Genomic DNA, 19211 nt, shown 5'->3' on the forward strand with positions numbered 1-19211 from the left:
TAAGGAATTTTTTGAATCCACTCCGAGTTCGATAAGTTAGTTTGAGTGAATCTTACGGTTATAAGTGAATTTCAGAATAGAATTTTTAGCAATACGGGTTTCTAAGAAGTCTCCAATTTCTTCTTTGACAAAATATTTTTCCCTGTGGAAATAATTCAAAATTATTTATTGGCATCAAATTGTCTTTTTTTTGTTTAGGGCTACTCTTGAATATAAATAAAAATAGAAATTCAAGTACCCTTAGATTGTGACTAAACAATTTTAAAAAGAGCACTCGGATTTCTATTTTCATTTATATTTATTGGTATTTTTATGACGATAAATATATTTTGAATATATCATAAAATATCAATAATATTTTTACAGTTATTTAAATAAGTATCCATGAAATCGTTCAGCAATGATTATTTCAAATGAAATTGTCAAGGTGTTAAGCACTTAAGTTACATACAAACCACACAGCACACATAAAAAGTTAATTGATGATTTCCCAAATCTACAACACATTGCACATTGTAAATCATAGGTAACCTCCTCAAATTAGATACGGTAGGCTATAAGTCACTTATAACCTTTTCAATTACGGTATCTTATATCAAAAAATAGCCAGTGAGGTGGTGATCTTATAATTAAGATGTTGAGTGGAGATATCAAAGTGGTATCTCACAAAGTAATAATTTACTTATTGATTTCTAGCAAATAAAATTTCAAGACAGCTATGATTTTTTAATGATGTTAACTAGCCTATATAGATTGACATTTACGTTATCAAGTCAACACCTGCTCAACATTGTTTTGCTATCCTTGTCTGTCATTAGACAAAGCAGATAGATCTTTCCTCCTCTATATACCGCCAAACCTTTTTTGTTGCCAAATCGTTTTTTGGCTATGGATAAATATTACATCAGATATACTGGAATCATCTATCATCTATAGAAAGCACTGGTGACTCAGAGAATAGGCGACCCTTCTATTTATTTTTATTGAGAATAAATTACATGAAAATAATAATACAACATAAAAGATGTTCACAGCTTCATGCCAAAACAAACCTCATTCACATCAAAAGTATGATACTATTAATATTTGAAGTAAAAACAAAACTGAATCGAGAAAATATAAAAAAGTTGCTTGAAGAAAGATTAAGTAATTTTGTCCTATTATTTCCACTGATATAATAACATGCACCAATCTCACTATATGCTGTCTTATACTTTGATGAAAAAGTGATAAGTCATAGAAAAAGTTACAAGAAAAGGATCTCTGATCCCAGATTAAGTAGGGAACTCACCAAGAAATCTCCGTTTATCTGATCGAGACCAATGGATTGCGCAGAATATACATAGAAAGGAGATGAGGAGACACCCCGTTGCCGAGAAGATCAGTGTCATCATTGATACAGGCTCTGCAAACATAATAATACTTCAGCAAAATTTCCAAACGATTTCAGCTAGATTGAAGTGGAATTATCCTTTAAACTTGTGGTAGGTACTGTGTAATCATCCCAAAGTAAGTTTTATTGGCAAAACTTTCTTTTGTTTGAGAATTACAGATTTTTTAAAATTCCACTAACAATTTTAATTTTTCAAATTTGAATTTCATGAGCATGAATTGTAAGATTCAACCCAAAAAAAGATTAAGTTCAGGATCATGATTGTGTTTCTTTAGCCTATTGTATGCACTCAAGAACTCAAGCTTTTCGTTTAGAAAGGCATTTTGTTGGGAATTATAGTCATTAATATACCGTATTTCATCCCAGTGATATTATATAGGTACTTTTCAGTATATAAGGTGGCATAGGGAAACGGGAAATATTGAGATAATGTCATTTTCATGAAAATTTCATAAAAATAGTAGATTACTAATGAGATTACATCTATGTTTTTATAAATGAAATGTCCAAAAATACCTCCTCTCTCTTCAAGAAAAGAGATGACATCGGGAAAATGTGCTCATAATCAGCGTTCCCAGCCTGTTATGGGTGGTGCAAAGAAACAGAAAATAATGGAATAATGTCATTTTCCCTGTAATTTTTCCTCGAATAGAATCATAGAGATAATATATTACCAATGTAATTACATGTGTTGATCATGTTATTTTTATGATTTCACAATAGAATGATAAAACGTGCGTCTTTTTTACATTTTTAGGTTGCATCATCTCATTCGGCGTTCACAGCCTGTTAAGGAAACTCTGGAATGGGAGTGAAGCAAAACTTGTGAAATGGCAGTGATCTCGTTTTTAATGTTCTCCTCTAGCGCATGTATTGCTTTAGGACGTGTGTGGTGCACCTTGCCTCTTATATATCCCCACAGGTAACCTAGGAGGATATTGCTCACGACTTCGCTTCGCTTGCCATATCCTTCTAGCCAGGGGGCTCCGCCCCCTGGACCCCCGACTGGATTGTCCAAGAATGAGATCAGCAGGCTCGCTTAGCTCGCCTGCATTTTTCATTTGAGTATTCTTATCATTATTATGTTAGGACAATCCAGTCGGGGGTCCAGACTGAACGTCTGGCTAAACGGATATGGCCAGCGAAGCGAGCCTGACGGCTAGTAATATAATATTTCCAGGATTGAAGTAGCAGTGCCCAATCAATTTTTCTGCGATAAATGCATTTAAATCTTCAACTTGATGCCAACCTAACAAAGTCAACTCAACTTAATGCCAACCTGACAAAATTTATTAATTTAGTTGCCAGTTAACAACTGTTTCGAGAGAGGTACTCTATCTAGATTATAGTTCTATAGTAACATATGATATGGAAATTTCAATTATAATTAAGAGATTGGGAGAAGAAGAATATACATGCTAAAAGACAAACTTTAAACCCTTGAAAACAACCCTTAGAGTTAAAATATTGCCAAAAGATTTCTTAGTGCGCCTCTAAAGGGACAACTGAACATACCTACCAAATTTGAACGTTTTTGGTCCGGTAGATTTATAGTTCTGCGAGTGAGTGAGTGAGTGAGTCAGTCAGTCAGTCAGTCAGTGAGTGCCATTTCGCTTTTATATAAATAGATTTATAAACTTACTTTTCTCACAGCTATTGCACGTCTCACATCAGTCCAATGGCTCATGAATACAAAATGGCAATGCGTTCGTATCAATTATGAAAAATTTACAACAACTTACTATACCGACAACTTTATTGAATGTAAAATTAAAAATTTTCCGTTTTCCTGCGCCAATCCATGTACTACTGTAGGTTGTTTATTATACAATATTTGATAATTATATAATGCCATATTGTATAAGCTATTCTTTATTGCTATTTTATAATGTAAAATATTATACTGTTCACATTTCTCAGGGTGGTATCATAGAGTAAATATACCGTTTAATTATTCACTCTTGACTATTTTTGTCTCTGGTGGTATGCACTCACTCTGTTGTTTAGATGGAAGTTATGACTAGTTCTATATTAAACCGCATGAACAGTACAATGATTTATCAAACTGTATACTTATCAACAGTGAAATTTAGCCTACCGTACCAATAATTATGATCTATTATTACCATGAACAACCAGGCGAAGAGAATGCCTATCGAAGCCTCTGTCACTTTTTACAAGCAAATCATAGTTCCTCGCATCAGCTGGCTCCACTTCTCCGACTTGTAGTCTCGATTCAAAGCAATCTTCTCTGCCATCCTGATGAAGATTCAAAATTAGCATTAGGAAATTGTGATTCAAAATTAAATTGATGTACGGTTTATCTAATATTATTTGCCTGAATTCAATTTTTATTCCCTTGTTGGGGTAAATTTATCAATCTACGTACAAAATGTTGACAGGATTATCAAAGTGAGCAGAGTTCTGTTATTCATTGGTCAATCGATTAGGAAATATGGTTATTATGAACCTTTGTATGTTTTTTCATATAATTTTATACTGTGTCAAGCTTCACACACACAATACCGCAATATATTGCTCGAGTCAATCCTTCAAAGCAGGAGCTTGTAAAGCAGGCCATCGATATCTTTATCTATAATTCATGTTAATGAGTTGATCGGTAATATTCTATAGGTACAGTACATGTATAGAATTCATTGAATGGGGACATCAAGAATTGAACTCACTTGAGCGGAGGAATAATATTTCGCCGCTAAAAAGTCTTGTTCCTAAAGACTTGTTGGAATTTAATATTTTCAATCATTTCTAGTGTATTTATTAAACAGCATGAATGGAATAACTGAATTATACCAAACTCATAGTTTATTAGCCAATTTTATTCTATTGGTTATCAATATAAAAATCTATTACATTTATGTTATATCATATTCATTATTCATTGGTTAGTACCTACAATTATTCTACTAGCCTACATGTATACATAGCCTATGTAAACATATTCATAGCCTACATGTATAGCAATATTTATAACCATTGTGATATTTTATCACAACTGTCAGTTTTGATTATGATAATAATTATGAGTTACCTTTTTCAACTCATGCGCCTGATACCTCCCAGTGGAGTCCCCAGCTTTGACCTGGTTGCTCTCCCATTCCCACGACACAGTTTCAGGTCGTGGATCAGCACAGACCACCATTCGAAGGGTGGCATCCGAACCCTTTGCTGCTATCACCTCTTCGCCTCCTTCGCGCAGTATTTGAGGTGCACCTGGACAAATCACAAAAAATACATATTAGCAATAAACTAGGATATTGACACTTTCGTTCATCCCAATATAATCAGACCTTTTATCCTATCTACAAAGTTTACAAGCTCAACAGAAAATAAGCAGGTGTTTCAACCTGTATTCCCTCACACCATCAGTGAACGTGTCCGGTACAGTAGGAATATTATTACTTTAAGTTTTAATGGGACTATTCATACTCGTTCGGCCGGGCTGAGTAGGAATAATCCAATTGTAACTCGAGGGAATCATATTTTCAGTGTGCTGGACACAACGTCAGTTCACTGATAGTGATGTATGGGATCCAGCTGTAATAGATAGATATTGAAAATGTATTGGAATGCAATTTGATTTGATAATTTGCTAATTTGAATGCTAATCCGATTTGCTGCTTAAACATAAAATACTTCTCCTCTAAATTAGTCCAGTCAACGAAAGGTTAAAAAGGGGTAAGGTTGGAAGACAACTTTTGACCTCACTAGCGGAATCTTTATTCAGAAGGCTCACGTTTCTCAGTAACGCCGTGTCCACACTGAACTGTGTTTGTTGAGCAGCTCAGGGACAAACATTCTAAAAAGTTTGGACAATCATTGTTTGTCAAACAAAAAATTACTGTTTTCCAAACATTTTCAGTATTGACAGCTGTAAAACATGAAACCTGTTCTTCCTTCCCATTTACAAATATTTTGTTTTGTGACGCGTCCACACTGGCCACGGGCAAACATTGTTTGTCAAACATAATAAAATTTGCCCAAACTGTTTCAACAAACATGTTTTTCGATCATTTTCTCAGTGTGGACACGGCTTTAAAGAAAAGCCATTACTACTCAGTTGAAAGTTTTATGAACTTTCATAAAACGATCTCTCAGGTCCTTGATGGCCGTTTAGCTGAACCAAGTTTGAATATTTATGAACTATCCGGTTTTGAAAAAGCTGAGAAACAAATAAATTGAATAATAGGAATCCTTTCATGATAGTCATTAGTCGTCAGTCCTTGGTATTCATTACCAAATTTCAACTATTTCTCCTGAGTAATACCGTACGGTACCTACTTGAGAAATCAGGGAAAATGTGTAAACCGTCAATATTGGGCGTATTTTAGAGAAGATTCCTCAAGATGTTCATAGCTCGCGTTCAGAGTTCCAACCATAATAACCATGTTATTTATTAAATTGATAAATTTAATTAATCAGTTGAATTTTGTAGTTAATATCCGACATTAAATTAGAAATTAGATCCACCGTTACGAAAATTAAGAAGAGTTACCAACATCACCTTCTCATTTTTTAAGCTGCATCAAAACTGCATAGACCTATATTATTTTTGAGGAAGTTGTCAAAACTTATTTTGAAGCTCAGTTCCATTTCTAAGCTGTATGGAAGATGAATAGTTAATATTTCGCTAAATAAAAAAACATCATCATTAGGCGTCCCCCAAAACCCAGCGCTCGGTCCAAATGAACTCTTTGCACCCCCCCCCCTAGATCCGAGTATACAAACCTTAGAAATTTACTTTGAATTCTATCTAATCCCAGTCCATGACAGACAATACATGGATGCCATACTCCAGAAGTGTGCCATGCCAACACATAGGGCTTCGTTTCAGCAAGGGAACTGCTGAAATTCAAACGAAATCTTTCTTCACTCTGTATAACTTGGCAACTAAGCATTTTCGGACCTATGTTGATTAGAACGGTTTTTCTTCTTTTGATGTGGGGAATCTTGCCCTGACTTATATGGGCACCATATTCCAGAATACTCTGTATAATAGTATAAGAACGTTGTGATTATCGAGTGAATGCAAATAATGTTGACATGGTTGATATTCCAAGGTGAATTGTTCAAGATAGAATCACTCTTTAATAAAATGTTGTAGGTGTGAGTTGAATTGAAGATCTAGCGAAGTTCCGTGAAACCATGCAAATGAAGAAATAAAGCAAATAACCTAAATAAAGAAATAATCGAGTTGAAGTCGGGAGAGGTGGTTGAATGGCGCAACCCGAATTCTTTTCCCTTGAAGCAAAACAGAGGTTGCACGTTCCATGTCATTCAGGACACACTTGCATGTTTCATATCGTTAGCTACAGTACTGCAGGTAACAACTAAACCAGCTATTGCGTTGTCATCAGTTCCACAGACTCAATATCACTGTGCATTGTAACGTTCAGCCCCCGGCTCGATCCAACAATTTGCAAAATTGGTTACTCAACATCGTTTTTGAGAGCAGCAACATTGCGCAGTACTGTTCATGTCGTGTTCAATATCAGTTTTCAGCTTGATACGCGTTATAGTAGGCTACCAGACATCCTGCTCAACATAGAAAAAGGCGTATGTATAGAATGCCAATAGAGCTCATTTATTTAATAAAAAGACGTTGATGTGATTCGTTTTCATAAAATGCGAATGGCTCGAAAAAATATGTTGAATAGTGAACTCAAAATTTAATTGGACCGAAACTCTGCCTACCAAATATAGATAAGTTAAATGTATTATTAGAGCTAAGCATTCAATATTATTTTATTTATCCATTTCATTATATTTATTCTCTTTTACAATGAAGCACAGATCGGGAGAGAAAAACTAAGAATACATTGTACTATTTTGTAATATTTTGTACTATATAATAATTATATAACAGAAACCATTAGGGCCTCTTCACATTCAGTTACGCTACGCTATAATACGTTTCCGGAAGACGTAGCAGTCCTATATTCCAATATTGAACGCTACACTACGCTGATGTGAACGGGACAAATTCTTAGCTTGGATTTAACTTTGGGAGATTGAACGCATTTCAGCGTAATGTAGCGTAGCTAAGTGTGAAAAGACCCTTACTGGATTACACAGTAACATTGTTTCTTCAAAAGTTTGGTCAATTTACTCAATTCAGAATACAATTAGACTTCATATCTGGAAGTGAAGTTTTGTTCAAAATTAGCATAAAACTAGAATTCAATAGATTTAAGAAATCGAATGTAACAAAAAGGTCATGGAGATATAAATAAGTAAGTACACATTATTTGTATTATTATTTGCTTTTATATTATAAACAATTATGAAAAAGTTCCCATAATTTTCAACAACTCTACAGGTACTTTGGAGCATACTTCCCATAAGTCAAATACAGTAGTACATAGTCTACTCTCAACCATTGAGCTCAAATTAGGATCTGGATGTACTTGTGATTGTGAAGTCGGTGTTTCGTCGAATTCGGTCCATTCCCAAAGAATAACATGTGGACATTATTGAAAGTAGAGTTGAAAACTCAGAGTCGATGAAGGGATGAAGATGGAAATTTATAATAGTGAGTAAAGTAGGCTGAAAATAGCAGGGTAAGTGTAAAGTTACAGAGAGATTCTAGAAGGTTCTCGGGAATGCGAGAAGATAAAAGGATTATGAAAGGATAAGCCGGAATAAAGAGGCGCTTCCAAGAAGAACGCAAATGATGATGATTTGCAGCTCCAATCCAAGTTGAAGTCAATACTTCCACAACTCCAAGATGACTTTTCCATCGAGCAAGCAGTTTGGAAAAAAGGGATTTCTTGAGGTATTATGTGTCCGAGAATTATTAAAATGATTCATTGTGAACGGAATCACTGTCATCATTAATATGGAAGGACTGTTTTTTCGTGTAATGTGAGAAGTGGAGAAATAGTAGAAGATGGATGAGGGAGAAAAGAGTTTAGAATGAAAAGAGTGAATGTAATGCAGGAAGGTTGACAAATGAACCGATATTGTTCATGACACGTCATTCAAGAATGAGTCAAGTCAGAAGAAACTGCGGACTGGAGAATGCGTCTCACAGTTGGTTAAAAATGAATGGAACGAAAAACTTGGCCATTATTCATTAACCTTTATGTATAAAAGTGAGAGAGTGAGAACGGTAATACTATTTTTGGGAAGTATTCTCTCTCAGGGTGGAGAGGGGGATGGAAATGATTAAATTTCGAGTGAAAAAGCTGATGAATGTTGCGTGAAGAAAAAGGCCATTAATCATTTGACAAGCTCTACTTCTACTTTGGCTGGAAAGAGTACAGTTCCACTGCCGCTCGGTGGCAGACAATCTTTCTCAGCAGCTGCATTTCGTTTCTCATTTGAGAAAACCTATCGAATAAAGTCGACTCTTATTGGCCTTTATTCACTCGAGCCGGTGCTTTCAATTCCAATAAGAGGAGAAACAGTGCTGCCTGATTTACGATGCGGTATGCGGTGGTGGCATGGTTGAGGGTGGGTTGGCAGGGGACAGGGGGCCACTTTACGCCTCCGCACTTACAAGCAATCAAACATCATGTTGGGACGACATTCCACAGTTTGCTGAGAACACTTATACACCCGCACCAATTAAGTCTTGACAATCACTTCTCCCATAATTATGAACGACCCACTGTTACAAATCGGCTATTATTATTCTGCTCGCAATAATAGGTTTAGATACAGTAAACTATTTAGAAGGGTTTACATCAATTCAGAATCACTGTCCCAGAAAAATGCTGGTCAAGATCTCCTCGTCACGAAAAGTCCATCAAAATTCATCAGAAAAACTTGAATTATTGAAACGTGAATTTCTGGATAATGCACTTATTGATTAATTTGAAAAGAATACTCATCACACATCTAAAGCTGCGTTTTCGTTTGTGCGTAAATGCCGTCATCGACCACGACAGGGCGAGGATCTCAGATTGGGAAGATTTCAATCTTTCAAATAACCTAAAATATCAAGTTCAATTATGCTTTAATGAGGGAGGTTGAGTTTATACTTTTTTATACTTTCAAATGGCAATATGTTTATGCTATGAACAAATGTTTTGATTCTTGAATGACAAACACAAATAATGAAAAGTTATTTGATCAGCTGTTTTAGCACATTTGAAATGTGGACAATATGAATGTCAACAATGTTTGCCGTTGTCGACTGCGGAAATTTACGTATAAACGAAAATGCACCTTGAAGTGATATCTATTCACTGATAACTCATGGACTTAAATCATACTAATAGCTTTCAAGGGAATATTGAGGTATACAGCTCAGACGAACCGTTCTCTTCTGTGAATTTAGCTTATTTGAGTAGAGAATATTGGTAACAGAATCCTATTTGGTTAAAAATCTCTAGTGAGTACTAGCTGTATAGAAAGAATACAGTTGAATGATTCTTCTTCTTCGATGGCGCTACAGCCCAAATCGAGCCCTGGCCTCCTCAATACTGCGCCTCCATCCATCACGATCTCTTGCCTTCATTCTCCAATTCCTGATACAAAGAAGTTCTGCAGCATCCTTTGAGATCCCATCCACCCATCTCAGTCTTGGCTTTCCCAACAGTTGAATGATACCAGTGCATTATTCGTCCCTGGTACTTCGCTATTCTAGTATGATTCAAGTCCATGCATAGTGAATTACAGTAATATATCAATAAAGAAATTGGTGAATAATAGAAGTGAAAACTATCGATTCATTAATTCCCATTTTTCAATTGTGGATGATGCCCACATGAGCTCTTTGCTTGTGCAATGGAGAGTGCTTGGGTGTTGGAAAGTGCGTTAATGAATTGATGTGATGGTCAATGATGATCATTATGTCCATGCCATCGGCGGGATATGAAACCACGAACCAGTTGCTGCTGTCAGACCCAAGTTTGTAACGCTCCTTACCGAGCAATAGACCAACCCGCCCGGCAAGAAGGCCTACTTTCCAAACGGCCTCTGTTCAAAATAAATTGTTGAAATGAAATGGATCAAATGGATGGAGAGAAGAAAATTGAAAGAAAGGAGACTTAAACTTGATTTCCATACGTTGAAAAGTTCAATTCGAGAATGATACAAGTTGGAGACTTTAGTCGCATGAAGCGAGATGGAATTGGATTTACAATTCGTAAGGAGAGTTTTTCAACGATAAAGCTCTTCAAAAACTAAGTTATCTTTTCTTTCAACTTTTCTCTCCAACAGTATTTTACTGAAACAAAAGTTTTATGATTACCATTCGAATGCCTTTTTCATGATGGAGAGGAGTCCAACATCTATTTAGTTTCTGATTATTGATTTTCTGTAAATAAAACTGGTTTAGTCTCATCACTTTCATGATAATGAAAATGTGAAACTTTTATGTGAAAGAAACTTCCTTATTAAAATACTATGCTTGATAAATTATGATTTTCTGCAGTGAGAACATCACCTATTTCTTGGACATGTTATTCAGTATCAAAATTTGGCAATAGAATAGTTTTGGGAGATGCCTGTTATTAATTCCCAATCATATTTATATGATTTGTAATTGTATTCACAAATGAATAAATAAATAAATCTTCAGTAGTTTTTATATCATTAGACACCATGATGAATAAAACAAAAATAATTGAAAACAAAACTTCTCCAATGATTTTGATGATGATGACTTGATCCATTCCAAACTTCAGTTTTATTTTTCTCACATCCACATTTATTCCCATGTGCTGAATAATAAGTTGTGTTTTTCTGGCTCTACATTTTGTGAAATTACGTGAAAAGTTTTTAATTATTAGTGATTCCAGTGTAATATTTTTGTTGTCTATCCAGTTTCTCAACCGTAAAAATTCAGAATTCTTAGTCTGTTGTTTTTGAGTGAAAAAGAACTAAATTTCAGAGAAGTGGAATTATAACCGCATTTCGGACTTTCAAAATGTCATCCAAATTTGGGAGAGAAATAGCACAAGAAGTATCCTTAGTTCTCCTATCCCATTCAGTGTTTTCTTGTGAAAATAAATAAATAGATGGAAATAAAATATTAGATAGATGTGTATTGAAACACTATTTTGTCATTTGAATACCGATATGCAGTCATTTACTTGAAGTACGTAGTAAACTATTCCTTTACATACAGACTGGATTACTTTCGAGTTCTTTGGTTATAAATCGTTCTTGTTAGTGAATAAATAGTTTACTTGATATAAAAATGACTTCACTTCGGTATTTAAATGACAAAGTAGTGCACCAGTATTCAATAACTCTTGCAATCATCACGTCATCTTGAACTAGGAGGTAGTAGAGAACAGCTGACCATTTTCATTACTAGGAAATCTTCTATTTCAGACAAAATCTCAGTCTCATGTTTATTGTGAAGTGTCTCCACATAACAAGCTCCTTGCTCCACTTGTCCTGGCTTTCAATTTTGAAAATTTGTCTCCTGTAATCTACTTATTCAGAGCAGACAGCTACGAAAGTGAACCAGATGTCCACTCAGTGAGAGCTGGAGAGCCGTGCTTTATTATGACATTTATAATCCCTCTCACTTGAAATACGTCACTCACTGTCCAAGTCTATTGTTCATGGAAACTTCATTTCAAGAGCATACGAAACACAAACTTCATCACTCAAAATTATTTTTAGACGTTCAACTAGTCCCGCGCCTAATTAACTGATAGTCAGCTATTCTAAAAGAGATGACGTTCTAACATAACATAATATACAAACCTGTAGCTTCAGAATTCAGTGTCAAAAATAACAAGTAGCGTACTATCATCCACCATCCATTTATCCGCTATCTACTCCATGTGCTCAACGTCAACATTTATCTACTTGTTTTGTGATGCTTCTACACGCACATGGAGAGTAAGAGAATAAGAAGAAAAGATGCAAAAGCGGGGGTTTTGATTGACAGTTAGATGGACTTTGTGTGTACAGTAACATATGGTAACAAAACTGAAGGAAATTCACCCTCAAAACAACTCCTTTTTCAAGTTCATATACACCTGGTGGAACAAGTGGAACGGCCTTAACACTTCCATGTTAATGGTGTCACGATGTATATCGTAACTAGAGAAAGGCATTGAATTTAGGGCTCATTTATTCGACGCTCGGCTATCTTTCGTAGAATCTGAGGGGTCAACGTTCAAGCCAGCCACTGGCCTACCGCTCAGCGTTTGCTGCGCATCCTCTCTCCCCTCCCTCTCGGTCACTGAGGGAGGCTCGAGAAAGGCCAGCAAGAGGCAGTCGAGTTCGGAGAGCCAAGTCGAGCGGTCGAGAGAGGTGAGAAGGAAGCAGCGAGCAGCTAGCAACGTCACAGTACACCAGTACTAAGTGAACTCCGATTTCTTCAGCGACCGGGAGTTGTGTCGAGGCTAAAGTCGATTAGCCTCTCACACAGTGAACTCCACTGCTCTACACTCGCTTGGGCGAGTGTTAAACGACACTTAACCTGTTTGGACGACGGGTTGCCAGTTTCGACCAACGACGACACGTCAGGTTTGGTCGAAACCTGACTCCCCATTGGTAGGCCACCAGTGGGGCATCGAGGCGAGAGAGGACGTCTAGGAAGGCCAGGAAAAGCCTTTCCCGCAACTCCGCGGACGATCCGGGCCCCAGGAGGACAGCTAGTGCCCGGCAGTAGGACTTAGGAAAGTCCAGAGTGCTGGCCGCCGCAGCGCACTGTTCCAGTGCGGGATCGCAAGAGGACGTCTAGGAAGGCCAGGAAAAGCCTTTCCCGCAACTCCGCGGACGATCCGGACCCCAGGAGGACAGCTAGTGCCCGGCCAGTAGGACTTAGGAAAGTCCAGAGTACTGGCCGCCGCAGCGCACTGGTCCAGTGCGGGATCGCAAGAGGACGTCCAGGAAGGCCAGGAAAAGCCTTTCCCGCAACTCCGCGGACGATCCGGACCCCAGGAGGACAGCTAGTGCCCGGACCAGTAGGACTTAGGAAAGTCCAGAGTGCTGGCCGCCGCAGCGCACTGGTCCAGTGCGGGATCGCAAGAGGACGTCCAGGAAGGCCAGGAAAAGCCTTTCCCGCAACTCCGCGGACGATCCGGACCCCAGGAGGACAGCTAGTGCCCGGCCAGTAGGACTTAGGAAAGTCCAGAGTGCTGGCCGCCGCAGCGCACTAGTCCAGTGCGGGATCGCAAGAGGACGTCTGGGAAGGCCAGGAAAAGCCTTTCCCGCAACTCCGCGGCCGATCCGGACCCCAGGAGGACAGCTGGTGCCCGGCCAGTAGGACTTAGGAAAGTCCAGAGTGCTGGCCGCCGCAGCGCACTAGTCCAGTGCGGGATCGCAAGAGGACGTCTGGGAAGGCCAGGAAAAGCCTTTCCCGCAACTCCGCGGCCGATCCGGACCCCAGGAGGACAGCTGGTGCCCGGCAAGTAGGACTTAGGAAAGTCCAGAGTGCTGGCCGCCGCAGCGCACTAGTCCAGTGCGGGATCGCAAGAGGACCTCTGGGAAGGCCAGGGAAAGCCTTTACCAGAGCTCCGCAACCAACCCGGACCCCGAGCATCAGCAGGGCTACCTACAACAGGTACCATGGCAGAGCTCAGGAGAGCTCTTGTCGAAAACCACCGGAGGACAATGGTGGAGGCCGCCGGTCTAAACAGGATCGGTGGCGGAGCTGGCACAGGTCAGGAAGAGGAAGGAGCTGCAGCTTTGTGGCCACCAGTCGCGGAGGCCACTGCATGTTCCAGACTGGAAGAAATACCCAAGGAGACGTCTCCAGAGTTTGATGGAGACTCCAGCAACTCCTGGGTGTACAGAGTGCACGATCAGGGCTTGATTGATCTAATACTCGACTCAGTGCTGACAGATGGCACAAGTACGAGCCTGAGGAGGGCTCTACTGGAGCAACGACAGCGGATTGTTGCGATGCTCCCCGTTCTGGATAATGGGGAGGAGGCGCTTCGTCGAGGAGCGCGAAGGCCAGCACCAGTTAGCGAGGAGGCAGAGCCTGCGCTGGTGAGGCCGGAGATGCCGGAGAGGCATAATAACATGCCTAGGCATGTGTTGAGGTCACCTACCAGTCAGCGGTGCCTGCTACATCCTGTATGGACCCGGGTGCCGTGTGTGACAAGGTTCGAGGGTGGCGGCTCTCATATGATGGGAGTGGAGATGCTCCAAGTTTTATGGAGCGGCTCGAGGAGCTGCAACAAGCATATGGCTTGTCTGGCAGACAGTTATTTCCAGCGCTACCTGAAATGTTAGCGGGGAAATGTTCCTTATGGATGAGGAATAGGAGAGAACAGTGGAGACACTGGGACGATTTCCTGAGAGACTTTCGGTCTCGTTACTATCCACCTACTTATGTGGAGGATCTTGAGAATGAAATTCTCGACAGGCGGCAGAAAGAAGGCGAGCTCATAGACGACTATGTTGAGGAGCTGCTAACGCTGATGAGGAGAAGAGGTGGTTTTTCAGAGAGTAGCCAGGTACAGAGATTGTACAAAAATCTTTTACCACGCTACAAGCTCTACATCAGGGAGGCTGAAGTGTACACCACCGACGACTTGCTACACTTAGCGAGGCAATATGAACGAATTAAATTCGAGGAGAAGAGTGCTCAACAGAGACAACGAGCTGTGAAGCAGGAGGAGGTGAGGAAGCAGACCAAGCCTCGACAGGAGACGACTACTACACAGCGCCGGAGTGAACAACCTCCAGAAGGACCCTTGTGTTGGCAGTGCAAGAAGGTGGGACACTGGAGATCAGAGTGTCCGGAGGTTTCACTCTGCTCAAAGTGCGGGAAGCCACGACCAAATTGTTCCTGTGAGAGAGAGCAGAAGAAGACTTCTGATAAAACAGCTGTGGTTAAAACAAGGCTTCAAATCCAGCTAGAGCCAGAGCTCCAGGATGACAACCGTCTTTTCACTACAGTGGAAATAGGAGACAGACAGTATAGTGCTCTTCTCGACACCGGAGCAGAGTCCAACTATATTAGCTCTAAAGCTTTTAATAGTTTGGAAGCAGTGGAACGAGAGCCTGTGCAGCGCGGCGCTGTTATGGCTAACGGAGCGGCTGCACGTCTGCGAGGTGGTGTTATAACCAACCTGAAAATCGGCAGAATATCCCTATCAACAACACTCACAATAATGGATGGGCTTTCTCCAGATATTCTGCTTGGTATGGAGTTTCTTCGTGAGCACCGGGTGAAAATAGACCCCTATTCCCGGTCAGTGGAATGGGATCCTCATCTCGTCAAAAAGCACATTGGAGACGATATTTCCACTCCAAAAGTGGGAAAAGGAGCTGTCAACTCGAGGCTGGCTACTGTTAAAACCCAGCCTGACATAGGGAGGTCAAGGAAGCCACCTGGAATTATTCCTGTGAAGAAGCAGGAGAAGAAGAAATTTCCTCAAGTCCAGAAACACGTAGGAGCCGTGTGGAAGACTGGAAAAGAGGAATTTATTTCTCAGAAAATTTCTCCAGCCCGTGGAAAGTTCATTTGCTGGCACTGTAAACGAGCTGGGCACTGGAGGTTCAACTGTCCGGAAAAGCGGTACCGGAGGCGGAAGAAGGAGGATAATTTTCAGCAAGGAGCTGGAGATAATCGTCAAGCAGTGCAGTCTAGAAGACTGCCGGTGCTGGAAACTACACTCAAAGTAGTTTCAGATGTTGGAGACAAGAATTATAATGCCAACCGGTATTATAATTGGAAAAGGAGGACAAGGAAGGTGAACTCTGGACAGCTAGTCTACAGGAAGGAGTGTCACCTGTCCTCGGGTGCTAATCAGCTTGCCGCGAAGTTAGCGCCGGAATTTTCTGGCCTCTATGAGGTCGAGGAAATGTTGAGTGCCGGTAAGAGGTTTACTGTGCACGAGAAGGGCACCAAGCTCCAGCCACACCTGCCCGAAGATGAGGAAGAGGATGGTGATGGAGCAGTTGCGGAAAAGGTGGACGGAATTCGAGCGGATGGACAGCAGGAGGCCGAGCGAGTCTATAGAGGGTCGCTGCCTATCCGGAGGATGGGATACCAGAGAGGTGTCACGCGCCGCCAATAAGGAGGTAAGAGGCGAGAAGGGGTGAATATCATAAGAGTTCAATCATATCACAGCTTTAGAGCTATTTTTGATTCATAAATTATCCCATTTAAAATGAGGAAATTAAATTTTGTTGTCAAAGACAAAATTGCATAGAAATTGAAGAAAATTAATTCAGAATTATTAGCACGAATTTATTAGCCGAATTTTGAAAATTAATAGCATTAGCACGATTCCGAAAATAATGAAAATATTAAAAGACTGACATATTATTGTTATTGAAAGAAATTGGTCAATAGTTTATTAAAAGGAAACAGCATATTCCGTTTAATTTTTCTCATAAAATAGAGTTCTACTTAAACTAAATGGCAACTCAACCATTACAGTTTAATTAATATAATCAGTCATAAAGCACTGGCTGGATTAAATGGAAAAAATTATTATTGACAAATTAATGCGTTTCTTTTGATCTGAAGGCAATCCCAATAATTTCAGTTTGAAATTTATTTACAATATTATGATGTGACCAAGCAAGGGTAATCAAGAAAATTTTCTACAGTCTATGACTAGTTAATAACAGCCAAAGTCGATTCCAACTAGACTAAATTTTCTTGATCGGTATATTACCGATATTGTTGTAACCAGGTACAGGTTAACAAACAAAACTTGCAGTAGCTTGTTTTCTACTTGCCATAAATAGTTGATGGCGAAATGAGTGGATAGAGAATATTAGAAAATATTATAGATCAGTATGATCCGAATAATATTTTAACCATGAGGTAATGGTTATAATAATTGAAATCATTTAATGAAGCTGGTGGTAATTGCTTTAATCCGTGTAAAGTGTTACGATGCAGTTAATTAACAGACGTTATTATACTGTGGGATAAAAGTGAATTACGTTGCAATTAATTATTCATGTGGAATGAATAAATTGCGTTTGATTGTGAGTCGAGATGTACTACAATCGGGGGTTATTAGCTTCAGATTATGATTTAAATTTTCTAATATTTCACTTGAAAATAAAGTCGGAGGACTTACTATAAATTGGAATAAAATAATTATTATTTCAATTGGAATTAATTCTATGTTGGATCGAAAAGTTGTTTGTGCTGTGCTGTACAGATAAGATAAACATTATCTCAACTGGCTAACTGCTATCGCCAAGCTTCTAGTCTGTAGAAGAGAATTACTTCTCCTTTTCAATAACAATTTATAAAATAGAATTCATGTGAATTCTAGTTTTTCCAGATATTCTACTGTTATTGAGTCAGTCTGTGTTAGATCGTGCTATTGTTAGTTTGGAATTAGATCACGTCTCGAGAGTGAATCTAATTTTTACTCAGCCTACCATCATGAGTTATTATTGACGGTGCATTAATTCATTCAATTATTACTATTTGTGCTGATTGTTGTGATTATTTTTCGGAAAATCAATATACAGCTGTTGTGTCATTATACACGCCTTGTGTGAATAATTACTTTGAAAAAGTAAATTAAGATTTATTTCGGGGTGAAATAAGTCTTGAAGTGAGAAAGAGAGATTGAGCAATAAATGTTCACTGATTGTGAATTAATTAGCAGATGTTATCTGTTATAATAAACACACTGTCATTTATATCCAATGGATGGTTACTTTGCATAAGTAAATCATGTGATTGATTTCATTATTGAAATGAACAGTGAGAAGTGGAATATTGAGTTGAGATTTATAGTTCCAATTTATTATTGTGATATAGTGAGAAGGCTGAGATCCTCATAACAGATCGAAAATGAATTATTATTTCGACCACATTTAATTGTGATATAAAATCGAAATATGTGGTGTAACATCACAACTAGTGGCTTCATGTCAACCATATAATTCAGTATTCCTCATCATATTATCATCTCTCATATTTTATTGTGAACAATAAGTTGCTGATACACTGAACTAACTGAGGGTATCCATCACTCTGACACTTGGTAATTTTCCTGGACTCCAATTCACCTCTATCAACTTCTGCCTCCTGTGAAGTGTTACATTGTTGTGTATCACGTTTCTTCTTGAGGATGGGGACTGCAACTTGAGTCTACTTCCTCGACGAGCTCCTGGATTATTGGAGCTGTATCTCAGCTGACTATTGCTGAGACCACGACGAGTTCCTGGTCGTGTTGGAGATTCATCCCAGCTGTCTGATGCTGGAAGTTAGGCAGTGTGAAAACACGGCATGCAGGGCGAAAGCCGGCACATGCAGTGCGCAAGCACGGCGAAGCAAGGCAGTGTGAAAACACGGCCATGCAGGGCGAAAGCCCGGCACATGCAGTGCGCAAGCACGGCGAAGCAAGGCAGTGTGAAAACACGGCCATGCAGGGCGAAAGCCCGCACATGCAGTGCGCAAGCACGGCGAAGCAAGGCAGTGTGAAAACACGGCCATGCAGGCGAAAGCCCGGCACATGCAGTGCGCAAGCACGGCGAAGCAAGGCAGTGTGAAAACACGCCATGCAGGGCGAAAGCCGGCACATGCAGTGCGCAAGCACGGCGAAGCAAGCAGTGTGAAAACACGGCATGCAGGGCGAAAGCCCGCACATGCAGTGCGCAAGCACGGCGAAGCAGGCAGTGTGAAAACCGGCCATGCAGGGCGAAAGCCCGGCACATGCAGTGCGCAAGCACGGCGAAGCAGGCAGTGTGAAAACCGGCCATGCAGGGCGAAAGCCCGCACATGCAGTGCGCAAGCACGGCGAAGCAAGGCAGTGTGAAAACACGGCCATGCAGGGCGAAAGCCCGGCACATGCAGTGCGCAAGCACGGCGAAGCAAGGCAGTGTGAAAACACGGCCATGCAGGGCGAAAGCCCGGCACATGCAGTGCGCAAGCACGGCGAAGCAAGGCAGT

At 39.8% G+C, this 19211-nt stretch overlaps 1 protein-coding gene across 1 annotated transcript in view; it reads right to left on the reverse strand.

Annotated features, from left to right (window-relative positions):
• Positions 1-379: 379 nt before the first annotated feature.
• Positions 380-19211, reverse strand: part of LOC111063053 (irregular chiasm C-roughest protein-like) — a 175241-nt gene continuing 156409 nt past the window's right edge. Inside the window, exons 7-9 of the mRNA XM_039420521.1 lie at positions 4443-4624; positions 3520-3652; positions 380-1405 (exon numbers count right to left, since the gene is read on the reverse strand). Of these exons, the coding sequence (XP_039276455.1) occupies positions 1275-1405; positions 3520-3652; positions 4443-4624 (446 nt within the window). The 3' untranslated portion in view covers positions 380-1274. The remainder of the gene's footprint in view (positions 1406-3519; positions 3653-4442; positions 4625-19211) is intronic.

The sequence above is a fragment of the Nilaparvata lugens genome, chromosome 2 (genome assembly GCF_014356525.2).
Source record: "Nilaparvata lugens isolate BPH chromosome 2, ASM1435652v1, whole genome shotgun sequence".
Classification (NCBI taxonomy): Eukaryota; Metazoa; Arthropoda; class Insecta; order Hemiptera; family Delphacidae; genus Nilaparvata; species Nilaparvata lugens.